Here is a 25658-nt window from a genome sequence, read left to right on the forward strand (position 1 = left end):
ATTTTAAAATCTAAACTAATAACTTCTGAAATTTATACTAAAGTTCATATATTTAGATTTTTTTAAATTTATTTCTAGTATAATATTATTTTTACCTATTTATATAATGTAATGTCTCTATTGATTCACTCTAAATTAAAATAGCAGTATCGTCAGCATATAACAGATTATTTCTGCATTAACACCAATATTTAACTACCTAAAAAAATTATATTGTATATTATGAATAGAAGATACCTAGCAAAAAACAGCTCCATATGGCACCATGTGTAGTTTCAAGTGATGTAGGACGTAGGTACTTACTGAATTATTTATTTTAACAATTTATGTTCCATTGGATATAGGTACCTAATATTTTAATAAATCGTAAATTTGACTAGGAAGCTACAATAATACAGTTGTTTTAACAGTATTTTATAGTTCACACAATTAAATGCCTGTTTGATATCTATAAATAATCCTAAAACCTCGAAGTTACTATCTAATTTGTCATATAAAAATTGGTTTAAAAGAATATTTATTAGTACATTTATTGGTACTTAAAATGTTTAATATTCTATGTTGCCTACATTTTTTCGAATATTTTAGATATGCTCAGAGTATGTCTGTAATTACTAATATTTTTTAAACTTCCTGATTTATAAAAAGGAATAAAACACATTTTTTGAAATTATTAGAAAATATAACCAGATGTATTATGCATAGTCCGAAATCACAGTCCGGTTGCCATAGACGGCCAACACAAAAATAAATTCAACTATGTTACACGTAAAAAAATAAAAAAAAAAATATCGACATAAATGTTTTGGTTCAGACAAACTTTCTGCAAAATTTAACTGTTAACTTGAATTTTTTAACTATAAATTTTTTTTTAAAATTCTGAACATTGTTACCTGACAATTGGGTAACTTGAACCCACCTCCCTTATAGCTCTTGAATACCCTTATATATTTGCCATTCCCGCTACTTTGGGGCAAAGTTAGACGAGTATGCTGGGTTAATTAGCAAGTACCCGATAAATTTATTAACCAATTTTTATGGTAGAACAGTCTAAAACAACGAATAAAACCGCATTTTTACAACATTTTTATGAAAAAGAAATTTTATTTGCTTTGAAAATACATATAAATAAAAAAAAGCAAATAAGTGGATGATGTCGCTGTGCTGTACAGTAGGTTACAAGTGATCTGATCTGGATCTGGGAGTCAGCAGGACATATTCTATCACGAAAATGAGCAACAGAGACATTCAAAACCGAAAATCTGTCTTGGGTGAAAAATATGGACTTTTGGATGTGTATACCTACCAAGATTTATCGAAGTGAGCGATTATTATATTATTATCTCTTGGAGTTTAATTCACGAAATAAAATGGACTGATGATTCCTAAAAAATAACGTTCATAATAATTATCCATATTATATATATATATTGTATAGGAAATAGGCATACACAAGTTCTATTGGTTCTTTAATACTTCAGGCATTTTTCTGAGAAAAGGATACGAGAGCAGGACCCGCATCTATATCTAAGGATAGCTATATAATATTTATATTATTATTAGCATACTCTTAATTCATAGTAGATTAAATTAACTTCTTTCAAAAACATCACATAAATTAAAAAATAATAAATTGAATCAGAAATGTTGTCAAACATAATATATCATAAGACAATATGTATAATAAATATTATTTTGATATGTGTATTTAATATTTATATATATAATACTATCTGAATTACCCGTCATTTCCGAGTTTATGTATTGTTGTTATCTGGTAAGATAAAATATTACCTAGTTAAATAAAATTTAAACAAGCTTATATATATATATATATTAATTGTTTATAAAGTTGATTTTTAGTGTTAATATATTTATTTATTTTTTTAATTGATGCTTAAGCACGGCATCAGTGTCCATTAGCTGTTAGTCAGGTTGTATTGTGGTGATGGTAGGGTTTTCAAGTGGTGGGTTTTTTACACGTAAATGTTTGTGTTTGGCAGAATTTTTGATTGGGCACCCGTAGGTATCTGCCATGCCCGGGTGGGGTAGTGTTAATATAATACTTCTCTATAAACTACATTAGCTGTAATTCCTGTTGGTACCAAAATAATTAAAATTGTGGGCGCAATGACTAAATTGAACGGAAAAGCCAGGCACCATCACCGATAATTGATACAACTATTTGAGATGTCGACATAAAAATTATTACTTGTGCATTTACTATGTTATTTTACGTTTGCCTTTAAATATAGACGCAAGATCAAACTAATACTAAAATCAATAAATTGTGAAAAGTATAAATCCCAATTTGAAAATCATGAAATTAATAAAGATATGGTAATTCAGTTGACAGCGGATGATCTTAGAAACTTGGATCTTGATAATAAGGACATTTTATACTATATTGAGTGCAATAAATATACTCAATAGAACATTGAAGCACAGTGAAATAAAATTATCGTAAGTTGATTGATCAAAATTGATTCTAAACAGAAACATTTAATTATTATTTTATGTTTTTTATATGTATAGGTAATATATTATTTTATCAAACATTCAATATCCATATTGTCAAACAAATTTTATTAACAAATTTTTATAGAAATGATGAAACTCTTAAACTACAGTAAAAATATTTGTGGTCAACTTGGATATATTTCTTTAATTTTAAATCATATCAATAGGTCAATCACTAGTGATAACGATATTTTAAATGACATGTTAATTGATAAGCATACATCAGCAATTGACGCTGTTTTAATGTTAAAGACGTATATGAGATCAGAAGAAAAAGCATTGAACATTTATTAAAAAATGTTTTTGAGGTGATACAATTATTAATTAATTAATTAATTTTAAGTTAGAAATGTATGTTTGATGGCGCAGAATCTAGTTAAAATAAATTTTACAAAAAGCAATGTTTTTGATTTTTAATTACATAGTATTTTTTTTTATGCTGAATATGATAGAACAATCAAAATAGATATTGACTAATGTAATTCATTTTTAAGCTACATATAACATAATTGTTTGTAATTTAAAAATTGTCATTGACTCTTAAATAGGAACGGTACATTGTTCTTCATCGCTATCTCCTTTAGGGGACTTATATTTTGTTATCTATGTGTATTACTCAATAAATAACTTTTAAAAAAATCTTATTAGCTAATTATTTTTAAAATTGTTATTGACACCACATTTTTTTTAATAATGAATGACGAAGAAATAGTTTGCTATAAAAATTGTAGAATAAGAGTCCAAAAATAAGAATCCAATATTTAAATTTAATATTACGTACCTAATATTCTAATATGTATTTAGGTTGTAGGTAACTACTATTATTTTTTTAATTTAACATATTATATACAACATACTAACATGTAACTTGGATTTTACCTTATATACTTTAGATAAATTTTTATCTTTATTTTATTTTTATGATTTCTTTGGATTTCTCATATCATTTACAACCACAGATATCCATATAGTACTAGATAGCGAACTCTGACCATGAATTGAAGAATCAAGGTAAAGGGCAATTGTATGCTTTTTGATATGGTAAATAAGATAAATTATGTTTATTTTGTATTGTATTTTATTATTTCTAAACCTGTTATTTAAAAAAAAATAAATATATTTTTTATATAAATCATTTTATTAGTAGGAATAAGTATTTAATAAGGAACCTTAAGTTAGATTGTCAAGTTTTGTGATCAAGCAAAAAAATCTTTGTCGATAATAGTTTTAAAAAAAAACTAACAAAAATTGAAATTTTATTATACCTATAAATATTTTTTTTTTTTAGAGTTGAACCAAAAACCAACATCAATTTTGTCAAAATATTTAGAAAATTGTATGGCATTTAGAGAAATTCTAAATAAATATTCAGTAAAAATGTCATAATATGTATGGGTAGCATTATTTTTTAGAGTTAAACCATAAACCAAAATCGATTTTGTAGAAAATTAATTTTGCATAAAAATCTATGTTTTCTATTAATTTTTGAAAACTGAAATTTTTTAATTTTGACCCCTCAAAGTACCAACTAGATTCATTTCCTACCAGAAAAGATGCTGAAATAGAAAACCAAATCATTTTTACTGCTCCAGAAGGTGACGACTGACACAGATATTTTTAAAAAATATACAGCTGTTAAATCAATACATTTATCGCTCCACTCAGAATCTAAAACATAAAATATAAGTTGCTAAATGGCTATAGATATACAAGTGTAATACATTTATACACTACCAAATATGAAAAATTTAGAACACATTATTTGCTTCTATCGTTTTGGCGATGAGTACCTAATATTGTTGTATATTACCTACATTGTAAATGTATCGGCTTTCCCTTACTATAGATTAAGTGATACCTACTTAGATAATATTATTAATATTATGATAAATTGTTATTTAACAGTAATAATATAACATTTTAGTAGCTGTAATATTTACAAGCTCGTGTCTTATATAAGTATTGTTTATTTTAAAGAAATTGTTAAAAGCGTGGCGTCCTCTAGCGAATAACCACCTAACAAAATGTATATTAAATACGATTTCTCGTCTCTAGCAGATCGCGGTTGCGTTATCGAACTACAGAGTAAACATATATTATATTAATATTATACTGTTAATTGTTATTATAATAATATTATTATTACCTAGCATTAGTGTTAACGCCTACATGTGAATATGTATCATTATATGTTAATGATAATTGATAGATTTAATATTTTGTGTTAAGAATTAATATTTAATACTGTTAATAGTATTAAGTGGTATTCTCAAAAATGTTACCATCAATAAAAACCTAATAAAGACCACATTTTATTGAAATTGGATAGGTATTTACGAAAATATAAAGATAAAATTAAGAAAATAAACGAGTTTGTTGTAATTTGTAGTTGATTTGATAATGTTTTGACGAAGAATGTCAAATAACAATACCTAAAAATTAATGGCCAACGTCAATAATGGTAAAATAAATATAGGAAATTCTAAATTGATTATGTAGGTATAATGTATTATCATATAATATTGTATATTATAGGTATTTTATACAATAATAAATATTATTTTTATTATTATTAATATTATTACATTATTATAATATGTACCTACTATAATATTATTATAATTATAATAAATAATAGCTACAGGCAAATACTGGTAAATATGGGTGGGTATTATTGGCATGTCACCGGAATGTCAGATGATGTCATGGATGAGTTAATTCCAAAAAATATAATTGTTATAATGGTTATTCCATTAAATCTAAAAACAGTTTTAGCATTGAAGTTCTGCTGAAAAATCAGGCAACCTGTAATAGTGTAATGTCGTAGAATAATAAAATATGATAGTTTATAGGTATAATTATAGGTGTATTGTTTTAGGTACTTATTGGTATATAAATGTAGGCGTAAACAGCCATATCCAATGTTATTTATTATGTATTGATTTTATACAATCTTAAGTCCGTTATTTGTATTTGTATTTTAAACTATTGTAAGGTCAATGGTAAATTATTCTAATCGGAATGACGCAATCAATTAAAAAATAAAAATAATACAATAAGTTATGTTTTATAATAAACTATTTGTAGTAATTTAGCATAGTTTATGAGAAATACTTCGTTTAGTCGTGTATTTTACTAGGTACATTTCTCTATAATATAAAAATAATATATTGTATATTTATATATTACAGCTGGCGTATATTATTGGTATACAATTGTATCATTAAAGTATAAACGTATTATTGTTGAATTCCAAATGGTTCTATTCAATAATATTAGTATATAACTCCCACGAGTCGATAGAGTAGTCGGATTTAATATTTGATAAACTTTCATTTTTCGTCTAACACGAAGTTAATAGTAATAAGTGTTCGGATTAGATAAGAACTTTTTTATCTAGATAAGGATAAAGACAATGCAACTCAATTGTATCTAGATAGATATAAAAGATAACTTAACTCATATTTATCTAGACAAAAAAAGATACAATTATTTTTTAAATGGTTTTAAATTTAGGTATATTTTAGTTGGGCACTAGGAACATAATAATAATAATGATATAAATAAAAATAATTACATTATTTATAAACCATAAACTTTGTTTGAGAATCTGTATAAATATTTAAAAATGCCTTTTGTAAAAACTCACGATTTTTATCAATAAAAAATGTATCTAGATGAATTTATTTAGATTAGTAAAAAAATTATCTAAGATGAACGTTTAGATATCTTGTAACAATTTATCTAGATAAGATAAAAGATGACCAAATAATTATCTATGTATTCATCTAGATAAATTTATCTAGATAAATCCGAACACTAATAGTAACACCAATTAACCCATTGGCAATAACCTACAATAATCTACAATACAATAACGATTGTTGATTCCTTGGTTCAATTATATAATAATTGAACCTAACGCATTTTTCAGCAAGCTATGATCTACCTGGGCCAGCATCAATCTCGTAGAACCGCTCATCACCCGGAAATAAAACAAGAAATCGCCACACCTTTAAGTTACACATCGCTGTTTAGATCATTAGCCATCACCAAATTATGTTATTATATATTTGACCAGTTATTTGTGTATATAACATTATTTTTTATTCCCGCAAACCTACTGATGTAATAATTTAAATTTTAAATTATTATTAATGTGTGTAATACTGTTTAGGTATTATAAATCAAAATGTATTATATCGCGTAAAGAAAACCACAAGATTCGGCCAAACTATATATGGATACGGATACTTCTGCATGTACAATGCATACAAAATGATTAATTTAACTGGATAAACTTATTTTCATATTAAATTTTTAAAATTAAAAATATATATACCTAACTTGAACTCTTGAAGTATATTATAACAAACAATATTTTTAATTTAGTCAAAAGCAGATTGCAGAATGCTTTCCAAAAATGTAGATGTAATAATATCTATGTTTTGTTTTGCGGTATTTAGTTATTTTTGACTATCGCTTTCCGTTATAATAACGTTTACAAATTCCTATCGTTTTTTCGTCAAATACGACAGCCCTGCTTCAAATTATGTAAAAACATTATGTTTTCCAACATTTCCTATGAAAATTAATGTATAAGTACCTGAGGAATACCTATACTATAAAGTATATGGCATATGAATGACTGCAATGAAAGTTATGTGGGTGCTTCATGTACTGACTAAAATTGTACACCAACACAAATAATTAGTGCAAGTGGATTTTCTCTCTATTCCACTTTGTAACACACCCACATGTGTTTATGCTTACTTATTATATACGTATTATTTAAAATAATATATTAACATTCTAATAATTAATACAATAAGTGCCTAATAGCGAGTTATCAATAACTAATACATGGATTGTATCAAAATAAAAAAAATGCTCATTAACGTTTGTGTTGCTGGACTTGAACTTTGAACTGTTATTGATTGGAGGCTAGCGACCCCCCCCCCCCCCCCCCCCACACACACACACACACAAGTGCCCCTTAATATTGCACTACTGATGTGTATTATATCCGTTTAAATTCTGATCGTCTCGTATATTATATAAACGAGAAAGCGTTAGGTATAGTTCTCACTTCTGATCACTCTCTCACTCTCCTCTCTCTCTGCCGTTCAAGCCGTCGCGAGCGTGAATATTTTATTAATATTAATCGGTCCAACTGTATATAAATGTCATGTACATACGCACGCGTATCGGCTTATCCAGTCACACGCATTATACCTACCATATTATATTAGACGTATGTGTAGTGTGTACCTTACTCGGCGCGGCGGTTCGTATTCGAGTATAAAACACCGCATAATTGGCCGGTTAGTATAAAATATGTATAATTCACGTCACATACCTAGTGTATCGCGTTAGAGCGGAAAGCCAATACAGTGCCCGTATATAGGAGCATAATATAAATAAATATTATGAATATTATATACATGTATATGAAGTAGAAATATAAAATAACAGCGTCGGCGTTGACATTAGCTGCACCAAGCTGTATAGTTATGGTGACTTGCGTAATACCGCATAACGTATGCTACTTTTTACGGATAACATAATATGCTTATAATATTTCAGTGTTGGGAAGGAACGCGTTCCTTGAGGAACGCGTTCCTGGAACGCGTTCCTTTTATAGGAACGAAGCTCGGAACGCGTTCCATTTAAAATATAGGAACGAGGAACGGGAACGAGTTCCTATTTTGAAGGAACTTGAACGAAAATTTCCGTTCCTCAAATAATGAAAAAATTTTAACACGTTGAGTGCCACAGTATATTTTATGAAGCGCATATAGTGTGTTTCCGCGCCAAAACTGAGCCGCGACGCCGTCGGTCGACTGCGTGTCGTGTTCCAGGTCGTTTCCGGTTCCGCGCGCCAAATTAGTTCTTCTCAAACAAAACAAAATGTCAGTATAAAAATATTTTTTCAAATAAATTGAATTAAAAAAAAAAACAGATTGTTGTATCATACTATGTCCTATACTCCTATGGGCTATAAGCCTATAACCTATAGCATGTCTCTATGTGTGGTGTATCGTGTATAGTACACACTATACACTGTATACTATACTACTATAGTAATATACATGTATAATATTATGCAATTATGCAATATGAATGTATATATATAAAGTTTCAAGTCTACGCTATACAACTTTTGAATTATAACAAAAAAAATCTAAGACAAATCATTTTTGTTAAAAATCGGTGCTCCTAGAAAGGAGTGAGTTAACCGATTTCAGTGGTGGTCAATGGTGTTTTTTGCGAAAAATTTTTAAGTCAGAAATAATCGGTTAACTCTCTCGGTTCGATTATTTCTGACTTAAAAATTGTTCGCAAAATACACCATTGACCACCACTCAAATTGCAAAAAAAGGAACATGAAGGAACGGGAACGCGTTCCTTTTTAAAAAGGAACGGGAACGCGTTCTTTTTTCGGGACAGGAAAGAGGAACGGGAACGAGTTCCTTTCTTACAGTAGGAACGAGGAACGGGAACGAGTTCCTTTTTAAAAGGAACTTTCCCAACACTGTAATATTTTAAATATATATAAGGATTACCTACCGGTTGCAAATAAATAATAAGTCATAGATAGGTATAGTAGGTACCTGTTAAGAAACTAAATACTTTTTTTGTTATGTTTCGAATACATTTGAAATGCGTTAAAAATAACAAAAGTTATTAATATATAAAACACTAAAATCAGCTCAAGTATAATTTTAGTTACCTATATGTAGGGAGATTTATTTGTTGATTTTATCTACTGTTATTTAAAAAATTTCATTATTTAACAATATTTATATATTAAAATAAAAAAATACCAAGACAAATTACGTTCCTGAAGATCTCTCCTAAGCGAGCGTAAATATATTAAGTTTAATTATTAAAAAATATTTAAAATGTTTTTTTATAATAAATGTATATATTTGTATTTAAATACATTTTTATTATAGAATTTAAACGCATTTTTAAGAATAAATTTCAATAGTATTTAAACAAGAATGCTATACTTATATATAGGTATGTGTAGTACCTACTGTAATATAAAATACAGCTAAATGCTAACTGCCATACAGGCTGTTATTACTGGTTACTCGTTAAGTAGTACCTATATTGCATTATTACCACTCGGGCCTCGGCGTATACGAGTACCTATACAACAGTAAGTAGTTTGCTTACGATGATTTGACAAAAACTGGTTAGGACCGTAACGGAGATTAATATTTGGGTCGACGACGAAATAATTTTTCATAATAATATTTTATGTCTATGGTCTATCGACAGTTAAAATAATATCACATATTATAGTGCTGTTAGACGTTGGGCAATCTAAAAAACAACTACAAATCAAACATTAAAATAATATGCTTATTAGTGACAAAAGTTTCTTCTGCGATGAAAACATTTCTATCCTGCTTGGTACCACAATAAAATATTATTATTTGAATAATGTTATTTTTATCTGAACACCGTTATGACAAACATATTATATTTGTTGATGTTATAGTCTTTAGAAATAATGTAGACTATATAGGTATATAAAAGAAACCACTTTTGACATTATTGCATATTATGGTATATAGTTTAGTCCATTTTCTCTAGCCTAAGTAATTTACTTAGATTACCTATTCGTCATTCGACCGTGTTTAATATTATAACGAAACGATTAATATTCTATAACCATGAGCTCTGCAAACGTATCATTCTTACCTACCTATCAGAACTTCCATGTTGCCAAGTGAATATAATAATAATATTTACTATGTCATTACTCATTATTAAGGTTCGAAATTATAAAAACAAAAATATAATATACATAAGTTATAAAAAGTGTCGATTGATCAAATAGGTACCGATAAAAAAACCGATAAAAACTTATTGTTTTATTTATTATTTTTACTTTTTATAAATAACTTATTGGCCAATAATTATTTCACTTATACCTGTAAGTTCCCCATGTGGTATAGTATTATTGGTTGTGGTGGGCCATTCCTATACAGTATACATATATATCAATGTAACATTCGTGATCGGAAAATTCGTTCATTACATTTGAACTTATCACCGAAAACATGAATCTCTTCAGTCTTCAATATATATATGTTTATATTTTATAGTATATTATATATCATACCTACACAAATACGTAAAATATAAATTAGATTCTACTTTATTTGGCTAGGTAATGGAATATTTTGAAATGTACTTAACCTCAGTCAAAGTTGGTTAAACAGCAAATAAAGCATTTGAACCCGAACTTTAGTCATTACAGTACGAATTTTAGTGGTGTATATATATGTATATATATATAATGTAATACAATGTTACATGTACCTTGTTTATTTTACCCATTCATAACACATGTTTTAAATTCAAATATTTGTTTTTCTTTTTTACCATAAATATTATATTATGCGTAGTATATCATATTACCGTAAATTGTATATTTTTGTAACATTAAATGTATTGCTATCTTCTTTTTCAGTAGATGTATACGCCATTTTACCAGAATATGCTCGTGATTTTTCTGAACATTTAGATAACAAAAACGTATTTTTCGGTTTTGTGTTGTAAACGCCCTTTTAACAAGATACCGTCGATTTATAATATAGTCAAGTCACAATGATTATAATATCATAATACACCAATTATTTAATATTTTAATGGCAAAGATAAATAGGTACGTAGGTAGGTATAGCAAATAAAGTTTAAACTGGTAGGTAATTAAAAATAATTCTTGTACTCTAATTATAGTACATCGCTCAAACGAGTATAATATAGGTAGGTTCCCACTTAAAACACTCATTATGTCGACAAGAATCAAAGATTATTTCGACATTCTATTTTTTAAAAATCTAAGATGTGTATACCATGGTATTATTATACTGAGGAGGGAGGGATTATGTGGGGTCCCAGAGTTTTTATATTCCAAGTGGAGCGATAAATGCATTGTTACAACTTACAATGATATGTTTTTTATTTATTTTTTAATATCTGTATACAAATTTTACTTTTTTATATGATGTTCAAGTTTGAGAATGGCTTCTAATAAATAATTGAATCTAGATTATACTTTTAAGAGGTAAAAATTGAAAATTCTCAGTACTTCTTTAAAAAGTTGGGAAAAAACAAAAATAAAAATAAAGGAAAAATGGGAATTTTTACCAAAACCCAGTCATTTTTTGATGTAACCCAAACAATTATAACCTTGGATACTTTAAACTGTCATCAATTGTTTATTTTATAATTTTTATTCATCATGATATATAATTGTCAAACTATTTTGACTCGTTTTGAGATCTTTATAGACATTTTAAGTTTTCAATAACATTTTTAGATTTTTTTTTTGTATAAATATTGATCAATTTTCGTTGGGTTAAAAAGCTTTAAAATGTAATATAAGCTTTAATATTTTTGAATTTCCATTAAAGAAATTTACGAGATAACTTGCATTAAAAATTCAATGTTTTTTTAGTAAGTAAAGACATTTTTATCGAGAGTAATCTTAAAAAAAATTACGAAATTTGAAAGATTTTTCAATGCTACAAATAGCTCAAATAGAGTCAAAATATTTCAAAAATGTCACCATGTATGAAAAATGTTAATATAATTAATATTTAATAAAAAAATTAAAATTAAAACAGTAAAACGATTTTTTTCAAAACTTGGGTTTGTGTAAAAATAATACCTATTTGTTTATTTTTTATTTTCCCCGACGCTTTCTATAACTATTGGGAATTTTCAATTTTAACCTCTTAATAGAACCAACTAGATTCATTTTTCTATCAGAATGCTGTCAAAAATTGGAGTATTTTCACTACCCCAAATGTTTGTGACAGGCAGGAAAAAAACACACATCATTGTAAATACAATACATTTCGTTGCGCTCCGAATCTAAAAATAAAAATGTGTTTTAATATTTATTGTATATTCAGATTTTTTAGTAATATACTGACTATACTGAGTATGGGAGAACATTTTTAAAAGTATTTTAACTTTATGAAACAAAGATAAGCTGTTAACATTCAATGTAGATATTGCTTAATAGGTACATCTACATATTAATTAAAACAATTTAAACGTAACTATAAAACTCCATAAAGTCCTGACTCATAACACGTCATTCTAAAGCTATAATAAAAAAACGTTTTACATTTTATAATATTATGTATTACTTATTAACTATTTGTTACTTTTTATTGTTTGATAATTTATTTTAAACTATAACATTATAATATTTATACAATTATTTTAGTGTTACTGATGAGTAACTAAAAACTGATAGATTTATAATAACTCTAAAAGTATTATAATTGTTGACAAGTAATTCCTGAATCATGGCTTCGTACGTAGATGAATTTCATTCGGTATAGGTATCAATGTTTACTATATGTTTAATATAATGAATACTAATCATCTAAGTATATCGCGGAATACCTACGAATAAAAAGATTTCATTGACATAATATTTAAAATTAAAAATTCTATACGTAATGCATAATAGTATACGTATAGCAATGCAAATCAGCCTTCGTTGGCATAATATCATCGTGAACGCGAACAAACGGTATAAACCGGAAGTGAGGAGACTGTAGTATTAGAGTGCAGTTACACAATGCGTATAATAATAATAATAATAATAATAATGTAACATCCCGAACGAGAGTTGAATCGACGTGGGTGACATGTGTGGATTTCTTCAATATGCGCCGCCACCGAGTACAACACGCTGCCAGAGGTGAAAAAGAAGAAGCGTCTGCGGAAACTGGTCTCTTGTCTTTAATACTATATATGTGCGAGTACAGGTATATTGTCGGCATCGATGCACAATATACAAATGTATAATATATAATATATATGTATATACGATATACTATATACTATATATATATTTATGTGTGTGCGCGATCGGCATCGTGTATTTCGTTATTACGACGACATCGCAGACACACGCTGTGAAGGCCAATATATCGGAGTCTGTAACTACCGTTTATATGTTATATCTATATATACACAAAGTATTATAATTATTATTATTATTAATACGGGTAAATAATAATATAATATTATACGCGTAACCGGAATAGCGTCCAATAATAATTACTATGCGAATGTACATAATATTATTATTATTATTTGTATATTATTAAAATATTATGTGGGTATAGTGTGTTATACCTACAGAGAAAGTACAACGACAAACAACGAGAAATAAAAAAAAACTCGTACAAATATAATAACGCGACCGCTTTGCGGTGATGGTGGGCGAGTGGTGGGAAGGGAGAGGATCGATGGGAATCTTCTTACCGGTTTAAAATGTTATTATAAAACGGCAAGCGCATCGGCAGTCGGCTATCAGTCAATAACGGTCAGCGGACATTAAAATATTATGCGCATTTTCGGCATGGAGTGTTTAAAGGTAATATAATATTATATAGTACAATATTCTCGATCTTTAACGGCGGATGTAACGATTTCCGTCGTCGCACTTATATATAAGAATATAGGACAGTATTAATTTATACATGTATAAAAGACGATATCCGCCTAATGCGTTGTTGGAGGCGATATCGCGTAGTACGATCCCCGATCGTAGTTTTTATTACTTTTTAGAGAAATTATGATGTTATACCTACATAAATGTTCGAATATCACTTCGGTATAAATGTTTTATACTTACACGTGTGGTTTTTTTTATTTTTTTGTAGATGTGTGTCGTCGTGGGCTTGGCCCTGACTGCTGCACCGGGTCGACCAGCGGCTGCAGCACCGTTGCCGACCAATGCTTACGTCTTTCAACAGCACAAACGCAGCCCCGCCGACCCTAACCTGGATTTGACTTCCGCGCTGACAACGGAATTCGGTGGTTTCGGACCGTCCGCAACGTTGCAAGATTTCGGTTACGGTTCCGGTTTCCCATCCACCGCAGAGGGCTTCGGGTTAAACGGCGCAATAGACGGTTTCGGCACATCCACCGGACTACTGCACTTGTCCCACCCGTACTCCACTACAGCGTTCGGCTCTGGGTTTGACTCGATTGGTTATCCATTTTCCGAGTCTACGCTTAACCAGCTTCAGTTCAAAGCTTCGCTTGCTTCTGGTTCATCGCCCTCACTCCCGGTCTCTATAAAGTATAGTCCATCGGTTGCCAATGCTGGTCTTCATCAAACCAGTATCAATGGATTTCCGGCCACCGAGTCCGTGAAACCGACTGCTCAAAAGACAGTTTCACTGCAACAAACTAGACCTAACGAGCAGCACGTTCAGGCGGAATCATTAAACGCCGCCCCTGCTCCGCTGCAACAGTCATATCCAGCTGCCGTATCTGTACCACAAAAACAGACGTATGCAATTTATGCTCCACTGCAACAGTCATATCCGACTTCCGCATCTGTACCACAGCGACAGTCGTATCCAGCTGCAACATCTGTGCCACTTCAACAGTCATATCCAGGCATTGCATCTGCTCCACTTCAACAATCATATCCCACATCCGTATTTATACCACGGCAACAATCGTACGTGACTCCAATATCTGCTCCGCTACAACAGTCATATCCAGCTTCCGCATATGTACCACAGCAACAGTCGTATTCGGCTACAGATATTGCATCTGTGCCACTTCCACAGTCATATCCAGGCACCGCATCCACTACGTTTCAACAGTCGTATGTAACCGCTGAATCTGTACCACAGGGACAGTCATATCTGGTCACTAAATCTGTACCACAGCAACAGTCATATTCTCTTTCTGGATCTATACAACAGCAACAGTCGTATCCAGCCGCTCAATCTGTAATACAACAGCAGTCGTATACTCCTTCTGGATCTGTACCACAGCAACAGTCATATTCTCTTTCTGGATCTATACAACAGCAACAGTCGTATCCGGCCGCTCAATCTGTAACACAACAGCAGTCGTATACTCCTTCTGGATCTGTACCACAGCAACAGTCGTATTCTCCTTCTGTATCTGTACCACAGCAACAGTCATATTCTCTTTCTGGATCTATACAACAGCAACAGTCGTATCCGGCCGCTCAATCTGTAACACAACAGCAGTCGTATACTCCTTCTGGATCTGTACCACAGCAACAGTCGTATTCTCCTTCTGGATCTGTACCACAGCAACAGTCGTATCAGCCTGCATTATCTGCGCCGTTGCAACAATCGTATGTAGTCGCCACATCTACGCCACCACAACAGTCATATCCATCCACCTCCGAAGATTTCCGAATTTCTGCATATCAACCATCCACATCTAGCGGTTCAGCGAGTTCACTGGTCGCGTCTGAAGCTGGATCCACACCAGATCTAATTTTGGAGCTGAGACCTCCACCGTACACCGCACCAGCATCGTCGGTTGACTATCAACAAAATGTGAATATCCCGTCTACCGTATCATCTTCCTATTCACCCGCTGACAGCAATAACAATAATAAAAATTATCCCGGTAACGATTTTGGCTTGTTGACGGCTCCTGTGGCTGTTACTTCTGGTCCGAACCAGGTATCCAATACCCCGAACGGCGGCCAGCTTCCCGGAAATACAAACGACTTCCTTGCGATCGGTCCAAACGCCAAACCTGACCAGACTCCCTCGAACACCTATTACACGGTCCCCCTTCCAGTATCCGGCAGTTCGAATAGTGTGTCAAGCGGTGTTCCCAATTACTTTTCGATTCCCAGCATATCTTATTCCTTAACCAGTACCGTAAACAGTGAGTTTTCCGGTTCGACAAGTGCACCACCAGCTGCCGCAGTACCTTCTATTGGAACCGACCGCGGTGTACCTGCAGTAGTTAACCCTACGGGTGGACCAAGTTCCTCGTACCGAGACACCAACTCCATTCCCAGCTTGTCTTTCACCAACTCCAATTCAATTTCCGCGAACTCGTATAGCGATTCCAACTCAATCCAGAGTAGTTCTTATACTATACCGAGTTCTCCAGTTGCCGGCAACTCTTACAGTGACTACAAACTCAGTACCGATAATTTTTACGGTGACTCGAATTCGATTTCATCCAATAGCAAACGTGAATCGTCCACTGTCAATCCAACTGAAAAATTTCCCAGGTTAGGTTAGGTTTGGTTGTATATAATACTTCAATGACCCGGGTGTTTATAAAACCATATAGTAAGAACTTATTTTTAAACAGACTGTGAGTATGATTTAATAATATACATGTATATTTTATTTTTTTGATTTAAATACATTTTAAGTGCTGTTAGTTTTAGTTTTTTGAGAGTAAATTATAAAATATCTATGTGCCAACATTTTTTTTCATTATTTATGAATGTTTAAAATATAATAATGTTGATCACTAATATTGTATTATACCTGTTTAACTATATTTGTAATTAAATTAAAATATTTATATTCATATTGTTATATATAATAAATATTTGTATTACAAAATTTGTTACAGTATTTTTTCCCAAAGTTTTGAGTTTTGAGCAGAAACCGAACTACTGAATAAAAAAATATTGTTTATACTCTCGTAGTTAAGTTACTATAGATTACAGAAGGATCAGGAATTGTTGTAGGTACAATAATTAATAATAATACTGAATACCGGTAAATTATACTTTATAAAAGTAATTTAAAAAAATTAATGTATTGTGAAAATCTATTAACATGTTTCCTTATTTGTATTTGTTTTAATGTCAGAGTTGTTACGTACAAATATTTAAAAAAAAGAAAACAATTTAATGATGATAATCGTATTTAAATAATATTATATAATGTAATCGTCTCTCATAATATCATAATAATAATATATTCGTTTATCTATATTGTTGATCCTACAATCTAACCGGTTTGAAGTTTTGATTTCAATATACATTTTTACTTGATTTTCGAAACAAGAAACGTTACATTTTTTTCATGCATTCAAAATAGATGATATTTAAATGTAATACAAGTTTTATATACAATGACAAATGTTATAAGTTATGTTTTAATGTTGTATGCATAATTGATTTAGTTAATAAATATGGAAATATAACATTCTTACATTTTATATAAAATTGTTATAATTTAATGGTGTATAGATTTGCATATTATTTAACGGCATATGATATTATAATCAGGGCTTGAAATCGATTTCAAAATCGATTTTAAATATCGATAAAAATCGTTAAAAATTTTTTAAAAAATCAAAAGTAATATCGAAATCATTAATGCTGGTTAATGATTTCCAAAATTTATATTAAAATTGAAAAAAGTTGAAATCGATAATTTATATCAATATCGAAATCATATCATAATAATATCGATTTTAAAGAAATTACAAAAAACATTTAATTTAAAATTAAAAAGTATACAGGCATACAGCCATCAGGTCTATTTATATTTTATATTGTTAATAGGCACACGCATTGATAATATATTGAGTTATAAGTTATAGCATTGACTATTATATACTTACATAATGACCATATTGCGTATTATGCACAATAGTAATAACTAATTACTAGTAATAATTAATAACTTGTGTCTAATATTTTGTTTTCTTGAAAGTTAAAATAGAATCTTTACAATATAGTGTACCTACATATTATAGGATAAAAGGAATCAGCGTTCGACAGGCGATAGTTGTTGTTATTGTAAGTTTTATTTCCATACACACATTTAACTTATTATTAAGTAAAATGCTTGGAAAAATAATTTTTCCATTATCGTACATTATTTATTCCGTATATAGATATTTTGCATTATGGAGGTAAGATAATAATATCTTAGTGCGTGGCGCGTATGTTGTTAAGTTTAAACCAATAACCTAAAATACTAAAATAGTTTTAATAATTTAATTTGCTACGCGTCGTCAATCTCAATCATTACATTTTGTCGATTTGACTGTTCAGTTTGCTGAAGCTTGCCGTGTATGCCGCTCATGCCCGGTTATTAGTTATCACGTTGTAAAATTGTCATATTATATAATTTTAAATGGGTAGACCTCAAACTAATCCCGTGAAAAAATTATTTTTTTCTTACAATATTGACAAAAATGAGTCCGTATGTAAGATTGAAGGGTGTCGTAGACCTGTAATTAAAGGTAGTGTTAGTCATAATTTGGAAACGCACATACGAACAACTCATCCTGATGAAGCTATCATGTTGGATAAAGCTAAGGAAGATATTAAAAAACAGAAGTTCGTAAATAGTGGTGTAAAGCGTCCAAATGATGAAGATAATTCATGCTCAAATAAAGTAAGTATTTATAGTATTAACATTTTTTATTTTAAATTTTTTACATAATTGTATCTACCTAAATCTTTTGAAACAGAAACATGGACCTTTAGATAAACATATTTCAGTTGAAAAAAAAAAATTAAACATTAATTTGAATAAAAGTTCTTTGTTGGAGGCATGTACTGAAATGGTAACTATAAATGGTAGACCTTTGACCATTTTCAATGATTCAGGGTTTTCTAAAATTCTGCGTCCTTTAACAGAAGCAATTGGCGGAGGTAAATATATTATTTTAAATTATATTTAAATATCTAACTATAACATTGGCTGTACACTGATACACGGAGCGCATTAGATTTGATTTTTTGCTTACATTATATAATAATATATTATATTATGTACCAAAGTATGCAAACATAAAATGCATAGTGCTGTGTATCAGTGTACACTGTACAGCCGTGCATCAATGGTTTGTACTTAATCAATGTCTTTAATAAATTAATAAGGTTTATGATAAGAATGACATTTTGTTTAAAATTTTAGGATTTACTATTAATTCTCAAAATATTAAAAATCACATTTTGAATGCATCAAATGTTATTATTTCATGTATTAAAAATGACATTAAAAAGCAACTAATAAGTTTAAAGATCGACTCAGTTAAACGTCATAATCGTTCAATATTAGGTATAAATATTCAATATATTAAAAATGGTGAAATTACTTTGAAAACGTTAGCAATGGTAGAATTATTTGACACGCATACAGCAGAAAATTTAAAACAATCGGTAAAAATAAAATAATATTTATTTGTTTTTGAACTGCATTAATATAGATATTAATATATACTTCAATTTGTATTACCTTTTTATAGCTTCTTGATGTACTTGTAAAGTATGAAATAACTCGAGAACAAATTTACACAATAACTTGTGACAATGCAGCGAATATGATAAAGATGGCTAGGATAATGACTGTCAATGATATTGAAAATGATTTTGTTGATGAGAGTGATGAGGTTAATGATAATACTACAGACATCAACAATGAAGACAGTGATAATGAGTATCCTAGTGGTGGGACACCAATATCTAATGAAGACATTGAAAATGAACTCTTGATTGATTTATTTAATACAGGTATATTAGTTAAAATAATCTGGTTTACAAAGCTTAAAAAAATAATATGAAAATGTATAATGAACCTTTTTTTTTTAATTTAAATATTAAGTATGTAGTTACCTTTATTTTAAACGTTGACTCAAATCTACCATAATACACCATTAATCAATTATTAAAAGTATTTAAACTTTAAAGAAATATAAATGTTTTTATAGTTACATTTTACATACCTAAACTTAAATATCCAAGATTAATTGCTTAGATTATAATTATTATTTTTAAATATTTTAAAATCTGAATTTAAATCAAATAAATTACATATATTAAATAAATAAAAAGTGTGGTCTAAATATTTTCACGACAAACAAAATTAATATATTTTTAAAGGTAAAGTAGCTTTGTATTTTAAAATAAACAAAGCCCGTTTTATATTTAAGAGTCAGATGTTGGTAACTTAAATGTAAAAATAAAATGAATATACCTATAGGCTATATATTGAAAATTTCAGTTTATACTGAGTAGGTAGTTATCATATTACCGCACACACTTAAATAATAAATACTGAATAGTAGTAAATCATAAAACAAATTTTTGTGAAATGACTGGGTATCTTCTATAAATAAATAAAATTTTAAAATTGACAGATGAAGCTACCATATCTATTCAATCTTTTGAAGATGATGTGTTTGATGCCTTATGTCCTTCACCTATAACCTCATGTGTGCGATGTGCTGTGCATACTTTGCAACTATGTATTCTAGATGGGTTTAAAAACGCACCAATCACCAGTTGCATAGTTCAAGCTAGAAAGGTATAATAGTATAATTTTAAAAGTTTTACATAGTATAGTATAATATGTTGGTTTGATGATTTTATTTATGCTCATAATTTTCCTATTTTACAAAACCAGGTGGTGAAAAAATTGAGAACTCCTAAGTATGCCACTTGGCTAAAAAGAAAAAACCTCAAATATGCTATAATAGATAACGAAACAAGATGGAACTCTGTCTTTAATATGTTATTCAGATTATTAGAGTTGAAAGAGTTTTGCCAAACCCACCATAGTACTAATACTGAACTCAAATTAAAAAAAAGTGAATGGGATTCTATTCAAAGCATTGTAAGTTTTTATTTTTAATAAATATCTTATAATTTATTAGTGGGTATCAAATATTATAGAGTAGTATATATTTAATATAAACTTTGGATATAGGTATCGCTAATATAACAATCGGCAACACTATTTTACCAATAACTCTAAATTTAGTAATGATAAAATTAATGAAAAAAGAATATCAAACTATTATAATATGTTCATTGCCCATTTATAAAGTGTAGACCGTATCCTATATTATACTACCTTAATAAAAGTTTTTAATTTTTGATTATATTAGTAACTAATAGATATATTTATTGTGTATAGGTTGATGCATTAATGCCTGTTAAAATAGCTACTCTTGCTCTTCAAAAGCAGGACATAAACCTCGGTGACTTCTTTGGAGTATGGCTTAAAGCATCACATGGTCTCCAGTCTAACGGTTCAATATTAGCTAAACAAATTTTGAAATCTATGAAACAGCGTGAGGTGCTATTATTAAAGAATCCAATCTTTTTGGCAGGTTTGTTTGATGAAATATAATAATTGTCATAGTCATATACAATGACTATATTCTAAATATATATATTCCTTATATTCTAAATAATTTAAAGACTGGTGAATTGGTGCTGCTGTTGACTTAAACATTATTTATTCTTAACAAAAACTTTTAAAATTTTAGATGTACTTATGTCTTATATATTTGTTTTGTTTATATATTAAAAAATTAGATTTTAAAAGAAAACATATCATTGTTTGTACACACGAGTCCTGATAACAGTTTACACATTCACCATTATTGCTTTTTTTTCTGCAGGATAATTTGTCTACATAATATTTAGTATTTAGTTATATTTCAATATTTGAAACTTTTTTTCTAGCAATTTTCCTTGATCCACGTTACCAATGCATGTTAAATGAAACTGACAAAAATACTGGAATTAATCATTTAATTAAAACATGGAAATGTATGATTCAGATACAAGATGTATGTCAAACTGATGATGTCAATAACTCTGCTATAGGTTAACACAGATTGATAAAACAATTATTTTAACTTGTAGTGGTAAATAATAGTATAATTTTTTTTTAGCCAATGTTATTGATTCTCCTGATAATACTGCAGAAACAATTGATGATGGATTTGAATTGTTTTTGTCATCACAAACATCTGTTGCAAGTAATCGTAGTGAAACAAATACCTTAAATGATATATCCACTAGTTTGCATAATTTTAAAAATGTAGAGCGTCTACATTATAAAACAAACATACTTGCATTCTGGGAATCCCAAAAACATGATAAGTCTGATCTTTATAAGCTAGCAAATATTGTTCTTGCCGTACCCGCTACTCAGGTATATACAATATTGTTAATACTTTGTATTTTCATGTGGAATTTTTTATTTTTTATTTTTTCAGGTTAGTGTTGAACGGAGTTTTAGTGGAATAAAGTTTATATTATCTGATCTACGTACATCCTTATCAGCCAATTTATTAGATGCCATAATGATACTACGTTCAAACACAAAATTTATGAAAGTTAATGCTTAAAAACTCATTTGTAATTGATTATTAATCTTATTAAAAAGTTGAATAAAAATATGATTTGTGTTTTATTTTATAGATTTATATTAGTATTTAATAATAAATAGAATATTGGGATGTTCGTACTGTAGGTATGTCTTATAATTGTTATTTTATTTAAAAATCATTCTTTAAAAAATTGAAAAAGCATAACAATCTATTGGGTAATATCTTTAATTTTGGTGGCTCTTAAGTGTTTTGTTATTAAAAAAGTCTAAACACTAGGTAAACGTTAGATCTTGGGCATTATTATTTAAATTTTAAATGGTTGCGACCAGGCCCGTATTAACAAATATTGCCGCCAGGGGCTAACCTTCATTTTACATTTTTGACCATTTCAATATTTTGCCGCCCCTAAACCTAATTTTTATACTGCCGCCAGGGGCAATTGCTCCTCCGAGCCCTCCCTTAAATACGGGCCTGGTTGCGACAGAAATTTAATTGATAAAGTTAATCAATATCAGAATCTAAAATCTAATCTAAATTGCACATTGATTGAAATGTAAAAGTAATAAAGAATAATCAAAAATGTAGTTAAAGTTCATAAATTGAAAATATTTCAGTGACATTGAAATAATAATAGTATAAATTTGATATTTAAATTTTAAAATGTAATCTAAAATTGAAAAAAAGAAAATTATATTTAAAATCAAAATCATAATATAATGAAATCGATATATTATTTTTAAATCAAAATCAAAAAATACTAAAATTGATATATTATTTTTAAATTGAAATCGAAAAAAACTAAAATCGATAAATTATTTTTAAATTTAAATCAAAAAGAACTAAAATCGATAAGCAAAATTGAAATTAAAATCGAAAAATTTTATTTCGATTTCAAGCCCTGATTATAATAATATATTTTCTACAAAACGTAGGTACCTATACCTATATTGCACCATATTGTAAATTAAGGAAACTAGTGCATTCAGAAACGTACTCAGTAATTTTGAATGTGTGTGTGTGTGTGTGTTTGTGTGGTAGGGGGATGGCTGTGTTGAAATGTTTTATATTATTTATATAGGAGATATATTTATATTTATATCAGATATCAGATATCTATTACAAAGTATAAATAAATAATGTAAAATTTTTGTAGCACAAAATATTTGTTAAATTTAGCTTATGAATTTTTACTAAGTGTTACTGCTGGGTAGCTACTCTTCTCAAGTGTTCATATCCTGTAACGTGACAAATATATATATATATATATTTATATTTGTCACGCTCATAACTGTTGTTTACAGATTGTATATTTCCTAATAAATGTTCAAAAAAATAAAAATAAAAAAATTAATTATAATACTATAAATTATTGAACAAAATCAAGTTTACGAGGATTTTCAGCCAGTTCATTGAGTACTTCTTCAGTTGTTAGTTGTACATCTTTGTGAATAGTCAATCCTTAAAGGGCGTCGGAGCCGGCGCGTTTTTAGTACAAAAACATGTCGAACAGGAAAAACTCTCACGCCCTGTAGAGTAGTGGGAAGTTATCAATTTTTTATCACCTACTAGTAAAAGAATATTTTGCAGGTCAGATGAAAAGGCTGATTTTAAACATTATTATTATAGAAGTTAAAATATGCATTTGAATAATATACAAATTTTGTTATTTTTCAAACGTATTTGTCTAGCACTATTTAAAGTAAAATAAAAATTCAGACTTTGTTGTAGCCTGAATAAAGTTCTCATCTATCAGATAAAAGAAAATTTATCAAAATTTGACATAATATCAAAGGGGCGTGAACATTTTTACTGTAAAATATTTTTTGTTAATATAATACACCATATAAACCTGCCCCACCCCTATCCCCCATAAATAGATTGGGGGCAGAAGATTAGTGAATAAGTATTACGATTAAGGTAGCAACTAAAATATAAATTATAATTTTCAAATTTTATAGAATTGTGGAAAATTGGAATAACCAGCTCAGACATCCTTAAGACAATTTTAAATTTTGAAGCACTTATATCACTTGATACGTGATCAGAAATGTCATATCTTATTAACTATACTATGGTAACGCGGTCTGGTATCATTCGAGATAACAATTAAAATCAAATAATATCTACCGTCCTATATACCTAGGTATATCTTTAATCGTAATAATAACACAATTAATAAAAAAAAATAGTGTTTAGAAAAATGCTTGGTGTCTATCATAGTGTCATTACTGTTATATTTTGATATAAGAATGAAGAAAATAGAAATTCAGTTATGTAAAATCAATAAACATGTATAACAGTCAATGATGGGTGGCGGGAGGGGTTTATGAGTGCATTGCGCATTTACTACATTCCTAAAAATGATTTATGAAAAAAAAATTATATTTAATTTTTTACTGAATGAGACACTAATTGAAGCGTATTTTATAAAGAATATGAATTATAGATTCGTAAATGAATTGCTATTATAGTATATAAGACGTTGGTAGGTAAGGTTGCCGTCACCAAGTGTTCCGGAAAATTTGGCATAAATATACGAGCTACCGAGCTGTATATTTTGTAATTTGTTCCTTAATTTATATAATAAATCTGCGGTCGAATTTAAATTCATTCAGTGTAGGTAATATTTAGTGTAATAATAGTACCTATCGCGTAAACATTAATAGGTAGTTATATAATTTAAACGCATTGTTCGCATTTATATAGTAATTAATACATCCCACTGCAGTAATATTATGAGATATTCATTCGAGGCCATACGTTTTGTTTCAATTAATTTTAATTAAATACTATCATATAAATGTTAACACCATACTTCGAGGCAATTACCTATTACACTTTTACTTACCTATTCCCTCACGTCCACACTTGAACTTCAATGTCAAAATTAGATTATAATAATAAATGTATAGATTATAACAATGGCGAATAAAAAACGTCGCGCAGATAAGCATAGAAATCAGAATAGAAATATCTTATTCTAAATTTTTCATCTAATTTCTAAATTTCGAATTTTAATTAAATCCTATCAGCAGTGTATGACGCTATCTATATGTGGACAAATTTCGGCAGTAATTCAATAATTTCTCGAACAATGTGTGTGTGCCATCTTGAGTAGATTGGCAAAACAGATGGTATTTTTTTGACAGACCGTCAGGAGACATATTTTTTTGCTAAATTGTTTATAT

At 28.9% G+C, this 25658-nt stretch overlaps 2 protein-coding genes and 1 pseudogene across 3 annotated transcripts; all 3 read left to right on the plus strand.

Annotated features, from left to right (window-relative positions):
• Window positions 1–1231: 1231 nt before the first annotated feature.
• Window positions 1232–2822, plus strand: LOC132949308 (uncharacterized; annotated as a pseudogene).
• A 10996-nt stretch (window positions 2823–13818) lies between these two features.
• LOC132936338 (mucin-2-like) lies at window positions 13819–16943 on the plus strand. Its single transcript, XM_061003055.1, has 2 exons — window positions 13819–13945; window positions 14235–16943. The coding sequence occupies exons 1-2, from the start codon at window positions 13916–13918 to the stop codon at window positions 16608–16610; spliced, it is 2406 nt and encodes an 801-aa protein (XP_060859038.1). The 5' UTR covers window positions 13819–13915; the 3' UTR covers window positions 16611–16943.
• Window positions 16944–19350: 2407 nt separating this feature from the next.
• Window positions 19351–22506, plus strand: LOC132946566 (uncharacterized). 2 transcript variants are annotated; one of them, XM_061016931.1, is made up of 8 exons: window positions 19351–19507; window positions 19594–19858; window positions 20485–20651; window positions 20751–20960; window positions 21264–21459; window positions 21818–21961; window positions 22030–22292; window positions 22357–22506. In XM_061016931.1, the coding sequence occupies exons 1-8, from the start codon at window positions 19460–19462 to the stop codon at window positions 22486–22488; spliced, it is 1425 nt and encodes a 474-aa protein (XP_060872914.1). In that variant the 5' UTR covers window positions 19351–19459; the 3' UTR covers window positions 22489–22506. The 2 variants fall into 2 exon arrangements, with proteins under 2 accessions (XP_060872914.1, XP_060873618.1); XM_061017635.1 differs by having other exon boundaries at window positions 22362–22479.
• The last annotated feature ends 3152 nt before the right edge of the window (window positions 22507–25658 follow it).

This window comes from Metopolophium dirhodum, chromosome 1 (genome assembly GCF_019925205.1).
Source record: "Metopolophium dirhodum isolate CAU chromosome 1, ASM1992520v1, whole genome shotgun sequence".
NCBI lineage: Eukaryota > Metazoa > Arthropoda > Insecta > Hemiptera > Aphididae > Metopolophium > Metopolophium dirhodum.

Coding starts and splice junctions, on each gene's coding strand:
- LOC132936338 (XM_061003055.1), top strand. CDS start 13,916: ATGCGCATTTTCGGCATGGAGTGTTTAAAG. Junction 13,946..14,234: donor TCGGCATGGAGTGTTTAAAG/GTAATATAATAT, acceptor ATTTTTTTGTAG/ATGTGTGTCGTCGTGGGCTT.
- LOC132946566 (XM_061016931.1), top strand. CDS start 19,460: ATGGTAGAATTATTTGACACGCATACAGCAGAAAATTTAAAACAATCG. Junction 20,652..20,750: donor GCATAGTTCAAGCTAGAAAG/GTATAATAGTAT, acceptor TTACAAAACCAG/GTGGTGAAAAAATTGAGAAC. Junction 22,293..22,356: donor TTGCCGTACCCGCTACTCAG/GTATATACAATA, acceptor TTATTTTTTCAG/GTTAGTGTTGAACGGAGTTT.